Here is a 12,862-nt window from a genome sequence, read left to right on the forward strand (position 1 = left end):
ATTTAACAGATATTAAAATTATTAAACAATTATATAACACATAATAATATTACGATTGCCATGTACATAAGCTGTATATATATTTAATGAATTTTTATAAGCGGTTTAGATATTATTTTCTATTATGTCTCTCTCTCTCATAAACTCAAAAATGTTTTGTAAATAAATATAGCTTTATAAATAAAGGATAATGCAACATTGAATGGCGTTAGATTTTTTAATATTCAGTAGTGTTACCGTATATTCGTTACAAACATACAATTGAAAGATGTAAATTCCAAAATCTTACCCGAAACATGTCAGGGGAGGCGGTGCCTGCTGAAGACCCACTGGCGCCATCTGCTTGTGCTGCTCGAGGCTGTGGTGCCTGGTTTGTGCACTCTGCAGTGAGGGTTTCACGGTCATCTGCCACGTCGCACACCCGGTCATCTGGGTCTAGTATACCTCCGGAACTGGCCCGCAGCGCTCTCACACCAACCCATGTTTCAGGTCCCTATAAACAGAAATTGATTGATTAATTTGAGTCTATCAAAGGAACAATTGAATAATAAGTAACATTTATTCGTATAAAACTATTTTAATCGGGTTTCATAAATTTTCATTTTTAAAACCAAGTACCTATTCTTTAAAATTTAATGAACTTTAAAATGCTATTTAACATTGGAGCGAGACAAAACATTTAAATTACGACCTGACTAACGAATATAATACAGAAGAATTTGTGAATGAGGTCTTAATATTAAAACGCATACTATTATGTATATTAAGATTTTATACGACCTTATCTATTATGGGATAAACCTAAAAGCAAAAAATATCTTTGCAAAAATGTATAAAGCTCATTATGTTCGGAGCCCATAGAACTGTGATCGGTCGTTCCCACGCAATGCTTTCAATCGAGAATTGTATTGAGCATTAATGTTTACAAAGCTGTTTTGTCTCTTGCCTTTTGTGCGCGATCAGGCTTTTCATGTCAAGTTATCGTGATGTTCGTATCAAATTAATTTATTATTATTAAGCTTAAAAATATTAAGCAAAATTTCATGGATCGGCCATGACTTTGTCTTTACGATGTACCTATACGGAAATACATCTAAAATTACATTTACCCAACTGACAGTTCTCTTCTGCTTGTCATTGTTAGCAGCTATCTGCGTTCGCTTTTTGCGCCTGGGAGGCGGTACAGGCTGCTCATCCTCCATCATTACGCAATCACATTGTTACAAAACGTTAATCTTCGCATCAGTTTCTCGCACTTTTAATGAAAAAAAACTGGGAAATGACGCATTGTTTTGCACTAACTGCCAGTTATAAGTTTGAATATGTACCTATATTTAATAGTAAGATAACTATTCGATGTAAGAAGTGTCTGTGGCAGGTCAATGGCGCGAAAAAGCCTTGGCCTTCACGCACTATTGACCAAACACACACCATACGTTATGGAATTGGCTCAAGCCCCAGTTATGGAGTAGGTCACGGCAAATTCCGGACGATGTTCCTCTGACAAATTACCGCGCCTCCGATTCGGGACAAAAGAGTAATCAAAACGTAATCGAGTAGAGAGAATCCGTGCGGCACGATTTACGGTGCGTACATTATGGATTCCACGAATGCATTCAAGTGTATCAGATGAAATCAAAAGATCACGCGAGCTTCCGAGAAGGTGGAAATACGATTCGAACTTCAAAATTTGACATAAAAAACTTCCCACGTTCGTTCGTTCTTCCTTCGTTCAACACGAATCCAATATTTAATATAATAAAAATCAAGTTGGTGAGCACGTAGATCTAACACGTACTCAGATAACATTCGCTGCTATTATCTATAGCGACTAATTTGTCGATGACCATTCTTAGAGAGGACCAACGGAAATGCACACCTTAAAGGTGGCCAAATGGTGCGCAACGAATATGTAATGATTTCAATTGCGTCAAAGATTAACCAAAACAGAACTTTTCCTATAAAAAGTAAACATAAAAGGTTCTATGTTCTATCCGAAGAACAGATCCTGTAATTTCTTAAAAGCAAATGCATGTTTTCGTTAAGTTGACTAAGCAAAAACGTCTTTAATCTATGTCAATTGTCAACAAAAGGCTATTTCAAAATAACTTATTCTTGAAGACTCAAGGCTGTATTGCAATTGCACCTGTCGAAATCTGTATTAATAACCGCAATACACTCATAACCTCACACAACTGTAGCTACGCCCCCTTACAAATGATTAATTCGATAAAAACATATATTAAAATGCACTTTGTCGTCGCGGTGGTAGTGTTTTATCAACACTTAATACAAAAAAGTCGCACGATTACTGCCGCGGCGCGAACACAACTGAAGTTATTATACAATAAGCGAAGTAAAACGTGCAAAATACATTGATAACAGTTGGTTATTTCCTTCGTATTAAAAACGTTGAGTTTATTAGAGCGAAGGCAAGGTTACAGTTAGCTAGGCTTTAACTAGATTTGTGCATCGGTAAATATTGTCTTAACCTTTATAATTGTTTAAGGTCCTGTTAGCGATGCATCATAGCGCAGAAAGAAGGGAAAGGATTCGTTGATTAAAGTCAAAGTCAAATCATTTATTGCAATAAGGACTATTAAAAAAGCACTTTTAAACGTAAGTAACTACAAGTGAAAATATACTAAAAAAGACGTGTGGCACTAGGGGACTGCCGCGGTAAAGCTATTGCATAGCATTTTTTATCAACTTATGCAATTATAATTATTTTTGATATTACTTAATTCAAGTTTTTCATTAATATTCATTCAATCTACCACTCTACCAGACTCAACTAACACGCCTATATAGTCTGTCTCACTCTAACGCGTACTGGCAGCACCGGCTGCGCTTACGATACGTCACCGATCTCGAGTGATCGAGATGTTAATAACTGTATACGCAGTATGGGTTCTGTCCGTACTATATTACGTCATCGTGTGTTATGTTTCTAATTTCGTTACGGAATTTCTTGATTCGGTCGCCCTGCTCAAAGCGCGCGATAAAATCTAAACAATAGCCTAAAATTACTTAATTGTGCCTTACTGTTAGTTTCATATGGAGAAGAATAGGCAACAAACTCCATAGTTACTCTTTTGAAATAGTTTTTGAACCAATAAATATTGAACCCATCATCAAGCATGGTGGAGGAACGCATCATCTCCTAATGAAATTTGGAGCATTCGTACGTATACTTTTGTTTATTTATTAACAGATTTCTTTGTAGATCGGTTTTGCTGTTCGAGCTACTATAAAGTATGAAGAAATCTTTTGCATCCGATGTCGGACGCTTAACCACAAAGTTAAAATAGTACTAATATGTATTACGTCTTATTAGCAAATCCGCAATTAACCGCTATTGTCAAGCATTACAATCATTATACAATCGCTATAATAAACCATCAGGCGTTTAGAATTTTAAATACGTGTCAAGATCGAAGCATGTCTGGTCTTCGATGGCCCTTTGGGACAATTCACTCCTGAATAAGTAATATTGCGTTCAAGGTCCTGTTACGCAAATTTTATTAATTTCAATTTATAAATTTATTATTTCATAATACGGGTATATTGTATGGGTATATGTATTAGGGTGAACACAATTTTAACTTAAAAAACCGCCTAAGATATTTTGAATTCATATTATTAATAAAATACTTTATTAACTGTTACATTTAACAACATATTATCTTTATTTTAGGTTCTAGCGGATAGTAGATGTTTAAAAACAATTTTCATTGTAAATTAGAATTACAAATGAAACTAATTAAACGACAGGAAGTCGTTTGTATTACAAATAAATTGTGTAAAATGATACACAATTAGTGAAGATAGTGTATCTATATAGAGATTTAAGCTAGTAATTTAATTGGAATCTGCATAACCAAATAATAAAGAACCTTTAATATTAGAATAGTTTAATACCACGTGTATAGATTGTGTTAAGATTTGGGAATAGTAGATGCCTATGCGTAAATATGAAAAAAAATCGGCAAAGAAGGCCGTAAAGGCCGTGTAGGCCGAAAGAAAAAACCGGCGTAAAAACTCTCGGTACTCTTTTAAAATAGCAAATCATCAAACAACACTTATTTTAAAACCAATCTCCCAAATTAATTACAAGTAGCCTGCCTAGCACTAGTACTTTACTACTAGCACTAGTACTAGTAGTAAAGTACTAGTGCTAGTAGTACCCTTTTATCAACTAGATAATCGATATATGTATGGTCTCTCTGCATCTTCTACCGCATTTACCATGGATTGTGTTCGGTGATTATTCGCTATGTATACATATATACTTAGTTTTCACCGACCACAGCCCACAAGCGTTATCCGTTATCAATTATTTAGTTATTAGTCAACTCAGCGAATCGGTATGGAATGTGACATATTACAAATTCTTATAAATTACCTTTACACAGTCTATTAAAAAAATTGCGTTAATTATACTTACGCTGTGACGAAAAGAGACAGATAAGCACTTTAGTACAAAACGCCATGGTCAATTCGTTAAAATTTTATTAAGTAAATATTTTTTGTAAATACTTATATCAAAGATTTTTCTTCACTCACCAATATAATTAAGGTAACTTAATGAGCTGCTTTCTAGCATTACAATGGATCTGTGAAAGTTGCAACCATAGCATTTGATGTTCTATGTAAACAAAGTGTGGAAAATAAGCCATAAAAATGATAATCTGTTGTATATTTAAAAAAGCTGAGACACGATTATTAATTTGAAATATTAAGTACATAAATTAATATTATATTGTATTAAGTAAGTACATATATATATATATATATATATATATATATATATATATATATATATATATATATATATGTATATATACGGTATAGTTGGCAGTGGGGGGAATGACTATTGTTCTAAATACACAATATGCCTTACGGTTTATTCCAGTTAATACGGTCGTAGCATAGATGTCCGCATTAATGGCATTGCTTTAAAAATGGACTTTCCGGAATAAAGAAAAATTAAAACCAGTATTTTGTCACAACTGCACGTTCAATCAAATTCCTCAACATACAGCCGAGTCAAGACATTGAATAATCTTACATAATACATACAACAAGTAAATACTAATTGTAAATTTAAAATTCTACTGTGCAGTTAATCTCGACTATTTACCTTGTGACGATAACGTAACAAATCAGCAGTCATGGAAGTCACGAAACAGAAAGTCAAGTAGATTTATTCATAGACGTAATTGGCAATGTTTTGCTTTCAAACACGAGGTAAAAAAATCCGATGGATATACAAAAATATTCAAGTTTTTATAACCCTCTGTTGGTGAATTTTATTGATATAAGTCGTCACACATTTTAATATGATTCAATGTTTTAACAGCTTTCTTATCCAGTTATTTTACACAATTGCAAATATAATACTGTTTTATAATAGCAAAGGATTCAAAATCGATAGCAGTATAACTCTTGTATCACATTTTGGGCTAAGACTTCTAAATCTCATCCATAGACACTCATGTAAATATACTATATACATAGGTCGATGTCTATACATAGTAAAAATTTAGAACCTAATAACAATATTAGCAAGATAATATACTTTGATTTTTTGTGAATTGTAATGACATCATCAAGATGTCTGCGTTATGAGAGCTTTGTGTTAATTGTATTTTACAATTCATTAAAATAGGATTTTGTTATAGTCTTAATTTGGCCGTCATAAACGGGAAGAAAGACTCTGATTTTGGATTTAAACTTAATGTCTCTATATAACCAAAGTTTCAGATCCAAAGACAAGTGTGAACAAAATTCCAATTAGGTATACCATATGGCTGGAGTCCGCACAGTCTCACAAAATAAAAAAAAATACGATTACCCTGACAATTTCCTTAGGAATCAGATTCTTCTGTAGTTTTTGTACGGGATACGTTTGTCTCCAACTGAACAGCCTGACGAGCTTATCAGCCACATCCTCACATCTGGGTGGATCCTTCATTGCACTTATCACTCACACATTTGTCACAAGTTTGTTTGTATGTACGTGAATTTACAAGGTAAAACGAATCGTGTATACCGTTCGGTTCAGTAGACGGGCAAAAACTGAAAGTATGCGCGTTAAAGTGGCCTCTAGTTATCGTTTGTTATCTGTAAACCTCATTTTAGACAAATTAGGTGTAGGTTCTATTACAGGTGTGATAAGATTATAAGCACGTAATAATTTTTTGTTATGTTTATGAAATTAGAATTTTCTTAATGGAAATATCCTACGAAAAACGATTTATAAGAGGCTAGGTCTGCACAGAATGCAGCTTTTAGTGAATCTTGGTCACCCAGTGGCCAATCATACAAAAACATGAGTTATAAATCAGAAAGAAAGAAAAATATGGCAACACATTTATTTATTTCAAGTTCACCAAATTATATTTTATTTTTACAGTATATGTTACAAGCTATCATTTCGAAAACACATACATACATAAAACATAATTATCTTTAACCAGAAATGGTTATAAATGAGGTTCGAGCTGTTGTATCAACCAACACTGATTTTCGGCAGCCCCATACTATATTGGAGCTACCCCATTATGTGAATAACAAATGCAGTATTTTTTAGTAGACAGTAAGTTTTCGTATAATTTTCAAATTCTGTAGTGTGAAATTAAAAATAATTTGTCAAGTCCATTATTAGTTTTGCGTACCTTTGCTCCTTTTTCAGTATCGGTGTAATATACATTAAATAAATTTATTAAATTCGTGTAAGTATTTAGTTTATGAATTGAAATAAATGACTTTACAAGAATATTTAACAAGGCGATTTCCTAAAACGCAGAACAGCTGGATATTGGAGGATACTATAGTTTCAAAATTAATATACTTAATTAAATATAATTAGGCTTCAAAATCAAAATATCTTTATTCATCTAGGTAAGTACACTTATGAACGTCATAAAAATTAAATTAATTGTAAATTTACATTTACTACCAGTTGACTTCAAGGGCGTAAAACGGGCAGGGAGTGAGAGAAGAACTGGCAAGAAAACTTCAGTTCAAGATACACATTTCTAACATGAAAGGGTGTCCGTATGCCAAGATAGAAACGCTAACTTTCAAGTCATGCTTTCCGGTCTGCAACACGTGTAAATAGACCGAAGGTTTAATATTTCATTATCATATTACAGATATAAGGTTAAAACTGTTAATAATAAATATTATTTCTATGTGTCTGCGAATATTTTGACTAGGTGATTAATATATAGTGGCGATTCAACATTTTCCGATATGGGCCTAAGATTTCTGTATATGATCAATCTTATATGCAAGATGGTTAGCCTCCACCGGTGCCTGACACATGACATCGACTTTTTGGTCTGAGCCATGACTGTTTCTTACGATGATGCTCGTACGGTGAAGGAATCACCGTACGAGCGAATGGTAAAATCTCACATAGAGAAAAGTCGATTGGTGCACAGCCGGGGTTCGAACCTACAACCTCAGGGATGAGAGTCGTACGCTGAAGCCACTAGGCCAACACTGCGTAATTAATATACCAAAATCTATAAAGCTTCCCATACAACCAAAATCATGGCAGCATTTATAATATAATTAGAATCTCTTGTATCTCTCTATTTCTCAACTGTTTCTATTTAATAACTGCTTTTATTTAATATATTATCGGATTTTGGAATTTTCGTTAAATATTCTAATCGCGTCAACTTAGCCACGGCGGCTTATAATTATTTAGAGAAGAAAATTCTCACAAATCGTTGACTTTGTAATTAGCAATTACTACGTACTATTTCAAATTCAATTAGCACTGTACAGTGTACACAGTACATGAATGTTTAATTATGTTCGAGACGATATCGATATATCAGGTCCTTATTTTTTTTCTTTACAACAGTCAACAACTGTTGGAAAAAATACTACATACGTTATACAACTATTTAAACAAGCTATAAATAGCTATGTAGTAAGCACAGTTCAGAGACAAGTGCTTCTAGGTATAAATAAAGAAATAAGGTTTTAAAAATTCCGCTGGCATTGTTCTATAAATTTTACTACATTTAAACAATTGTCGATTAAGCGTACCACGGTACATTGCTAAATCCATTCATTTTGTGATAAGCTATTGTTAAGAGATCTGAATGCAGAAAATGGGCACAAATGTATTTCATTAGCTATTTTAATGGAAATAACAAAACGTACATATAATTATGTACTAAAATAAAAGTGGGAAAATTTAAATTCGACCGATTGTAGCAATGGTGAATATCTGGAATATTGTGATATTTTACAACTGAGTTAACTCTCTTGAAAGTATAATGTTAGGGTAGTATTCACAGGGCCATTTAAGCCACTTCACAGAACCCATATGCTTTCGGATTCCACCATATCCTAGCCCCTCTACCTAACTTTTTGTTTTTTTATCTTGTTCTTGTTTTAATCTGTCGTAGAAATTAAATAATGAATAAATAACTCAGAAAACAACAATGAATCAATATAAAATAGTCTATAATTAGCCCTTGTTCGATGCTTTCCATCATGAGATCTAGGTATGTATGTCAGTTATTATGTTATAAACACGATCTATAGATTACAATGCCAATGGTAATGATAGTTCAAGATTTTCTAGCCTCGATAGATCTTCATTATATATAAATTTAGGTCTTGTTTCAAGTGAATTTCATTATAAAACACAAAATTGTGAATTGTAACGATTCATGAACGTGTGCTTCTCTGAGTAATTAGAACTGTTAATGGCCGATTACGTAGTCAACCAAGTGTTAAACGTACGAATATGTTTTGAATTTTTGGAACATCGGGAGGTTCTGAAGGGTAAAAATTTTCAAGCGAAAATGAATTTTAATTAGTTATTTTGACCAAGAGAGGTTTTAGATCCTAATCCCATCTAATAAAGAAAGTCGGTTTGTTACGCTTTCACGCCTTAAAATAGTTGGTATTAAATATGATTATTAAACATCACTTTGTCAGGACATTGCAAAAAAAAAGATTTTAAAAACCGTGTAGTATCTGTGCAATGTTTGCTGATAGCCACATTATATTTACTAATTGTCCTTACACAGTCTCTTAACGCTTAAATATATTATTTTAACTATGATGATGTTAATAACTTAGATCTATATAGCTAACATATAATATCGTAGAGCTAGGAGCATTTTGCATTAAATTATAATTTATAACCTTATCTGAATTATATTCTTGTCTCGGCTTAGGAACGGATTATTTTGTGTATGTAAGAGTTTGTGTTATTCTTATTTTATGGTGCATTACAAAAGATAGACTACGATATTATTAGAAAGTACTCTAAACCAAAAAGGCGAGAAAGTTTAAAAAACAGTAAACCTTTTTTGATATTAAATGACGTAGAAATTGTGAATGTTTTTAACCAAACCATTCATAATATAGTGTAAAGTATGACATAATATGAATATACCGGTGTACGTGTTGTATCTTTTAAAGGTATGGTGATAACTGGATGAGAGAAATAGCAGTGCATGCCTAATTAGAAACGTAAAGGTTCATTGGAAGCTCCTTGGTTGCTCCCTGCACTGGATGTAACGCTCTTGAGTTTCGTTTCCCAGTACATAATTGTTAATAGATGCTGGATTTTCTCTTTTGGAGATACTATATCCACTTCTATGTATACAATGTATCTCAATCAGAGTGAATTATTTTCAAGGGCCACTAAGTTCACTTAAATTAAGGCATGAAATCGTAAATTCATTTATAACTTTATTAAGAGCTGAAATTAAGTAAGCCCGTTCCAATTTCCGACTGCACTTACAAAATACTTTGACAATCATAAAAACGTTCTACATTTGAAATTCGTATGGATAACCTTTCACAGCACATTTAAATTTCGAATTCCTTGTAAATTCACTTCACAAATTCTCTTTATAGAAGCTACGAAGATGTAAACGCGAAACCGAAGGCTGCGCGGCGAGCAACTGGCTTTGCTTTCAGCGCGTGCGCAGGACCGCAGCTGAGTCGGGGAAGGGGGGGGGGGGGTTTCCACTCCCCTCGACGAGGTAACCGACCCATTGTAACGTGTAAACAATCGTACCACCTGACACCGTTCGCAAGCAAGGCTTCAATCGCAAGCCTAGTACAGGAAATGCACAAATAAATCGATTTTTTTAACTAAAGCAGTATACAGTAAAAACAGGGAATTGATTTTATGAATCATGACCACCACCATACCAACCACCACCTTTGAACTTCACTTGTGTAACTTAATTCATAATATCATCCCAACTTAGCCAATGTATGTTTGAAAAAAACTAAGTTACAAATCGTCGGCAAACGATGGCAATGGCCATGACCGTCAAAGCAAGACAGGTACAATAACATTTCAATTTTAATAGCTATCAGATATCATGTGATGTATCCATCTAAAATAAATTCTTTAAAATTCAGGAGTGACTCCAATGACGGGGGATGCCATTTCACCTAGCTCTTAAAGTCTATTAAAGGGGCGATCATTGTAGTAGGTTAGGTAGGATATTTGTTTTCAGCGCCACGGAATTGTTTAAGGGACAGACAGTCCACGCATAACACGTCGACGTCCGTCGTTCCCCAATTTTGCCGTGATGCGCGGCATGTGGAACCAGCTACTACTAAAGTATTCTCAAACCAATTCGACAGTCCTTTCTGTCTTCTGTCGTCCTTAAAGAAAAGAACGAATTAAAAAACGTGTCTTTGCCCCATATTCTATAAAAAAATACCAAGCTCCTAGTAAATATCTATCTATCTCCATCTACGAAGCGCTGATAAATATGGTAATGAATTCAGGAATTATTAAAACCTATGTAAAGCTATGGTCTAGTAATTTGATTGGGGCTGCAGGATAAGGAGTGGGGTCAATGCCGTACGAAGTGGCGGACCGAGACGTAAGTGCACTGAGTGGAAACCATACTAGTCCTGACTCACAACCTATTTTCTCATGATTAAAGGGTTGCAACGAGGCGTAGTATCGCTTTTCAATTATTAAAGAGTATTGAAAACATGTCACCATTATCCTTTTTTTAAAATTGTGGGTTAATATAATTACTGTGTATTATTAAATGACAGATACAGAATTGTCGAGTGGCATTGCATTGATTGATGTTTTTATCAATGACCGATTATAATTGTATTTGTTCTGATAAAGAAAAATGCAGCTGATTTTGTAATAAAAGATAAAGCCAGAGAATAAGAGTTGTATGTAGTCTTTCACTGAATTCGAAGACGCGTGACTGAAATGATCAATAAAACAGCAGTTTTAAGGCCCTGCAAGCCTTTAAATAAAAGTAGTTGTTGAATTGTTTGAGTGTGCGCACTTGTATTAAAGCGCCATCTAGTTTTTAGCCGTGAAACTTCTATGCGTAGTAAATAGATCTAGAGTAATATCTTTAACGATACGGCTATAATAGTATTGACTGATTGATCTAGCTTTAAATGCCTATATTAAAATAATCTATATATATATTAATACCTTTATATAATAACCATTTTTTTAACATGTATGCCCAATTGCTGTTCTGTATACACAGAACCTTTGTCTATATAAGTTTCATAGACTCTTACCTAGATGGCACTACAAGCACAACAAATAATGATTATCACTTTTGATGTAATTTAATTATCTCTTTTTGTTAACTGTAGTATTTCTGATAGTATTATGGACAAGACAAAGTGTATTTATAATGTGTTTAAAATTTCGTTGGAGTAATATTTTTATACAGTACAAAAGAAAATTTCCATTGAACTGTAAATACATAAGTACTACAAATATTCTTAAATTATAAACTACTATTTTTTGTGTGGTTTGTATGATAATGACCGAGCTACGAAATAAATTATGGTGGAATATTACGAGATTTTCAAAGAATCGTTTTAAACATAATTTTCAATTGTCAAATTTTTTATTTTTTATAAAACATAAGTTCATAAAAATCCCGTAAAGCACAATTAACTCAACATATATAACAAACATTGAAACCCAAAAAGTGCCAGGCATACTGGTGAAGTGACACACTAGCCTACCTATGTGTATTAACCCTTATAGGATTAGTAACTAGGGTAGATCAAAGAAAAGAATAAAACTTTGGTTATAAAAGCCTTTTCAAACTTAAAGTTAGCAGTTGTACCATTATGTATGCGAGCAGAGTTTGATTTAATAAAAAAAAACAGTGCTTTAGAACCTTCTTAGGTCTCAGCCTCAGATTTTTGCATCTGCCTAATGATCTTTTGTCAAGTAGAAGATCAGTCTCCTGTGCCTGACACGCTCTCGACTTTTTGGGTCTAAGGCTGGCTGGATTCCTCACGAGGCTTTTTCAACACGGAAAGTCCATTGATGAACAGCCGGGAATCAAACCTAAGACCTCCGTGATGACAGTCGTAGTCCTCTGTCTGTTGAGCACTGCTTTTAAGTTTTTAACAAAATCAGTGTTATAAGAATATTTCTGTTAATAAATACAAAAACAATTTTATATTAGAAAATTGTATTTTTATTTTAGATACTACAGTTGATCTCAATGGCGATTATATGAAAAATCGATTTCTACATACTAGAAACTATGTAAGGTCGTGAACAATGGGTGCACTTGGAAAAGTTCTTGTGAACTGTGGAAAAATATCACCAACATATAAGATGATACACATACATTGTCTAAATCACTCTTATAGCTAAATAAAATGCATATTGTCCCGTAGGTCCTGGACACAGTTTCCAGCGCAAAAATAAATGTATTAGAAATTAGACCAGGCAAGAGAACATTACACAATAAATATAAAAAGAAATGTCGTAAAGGTAACTTTTTTATTGAACTATTTTGACCTGGTTTAAAAACGGTTTAACCACTTAGGTGTTAAAATATTT

At 33.4% G+C, this 12,862-nt stretch overlaps 1 protein-coding gene across 8 annotated transcripts in view; it reads right to left on the minus strand.

The window, feature by feature from the left end:
* LOC110991573 (partitioning defective 3 homolog) overlaps nt 1-12,862 on the minus strand; it is a 50,708-nt gene that overhangs the window by 22,369 nt on the left and 15,477 nt on the right. For 3 of the 8 annotated variants that reach the window (XM_022256968.2, XM_022256964.2, XM_022256960.2), the window contains exon 2: nt 290-493. In XM_022256968.2, coding sequence (XP_022112660.2) covers nt 290-493 — 204 coding nt within the window. Of the gene's footprint in view, nt 1-289; nt 494-1,109; nt 1,329-2,186; nt 2,316-5,857; nt 6,082-9,787; nt 9,938-12,862 lie in introns of those variants that run through there. The other 5 variants (XM_045630017.1, XM_022256962.2, XM_022256961.2 and 2 more) reach the window with 4 other exon arrangements.

This window comes from Pieris rapae, chromosome 11, assembly GCF_905147795.1.
Source record: "Pieris rapae chromosome 11, ilPieRapa1.1, whole genome shotgun sequence".
NCBI lineage: Eukaryota > Metazoa > Arthropoda > Insecta > Lepidoptera > Pieridae > Pieris > Pieris rapae.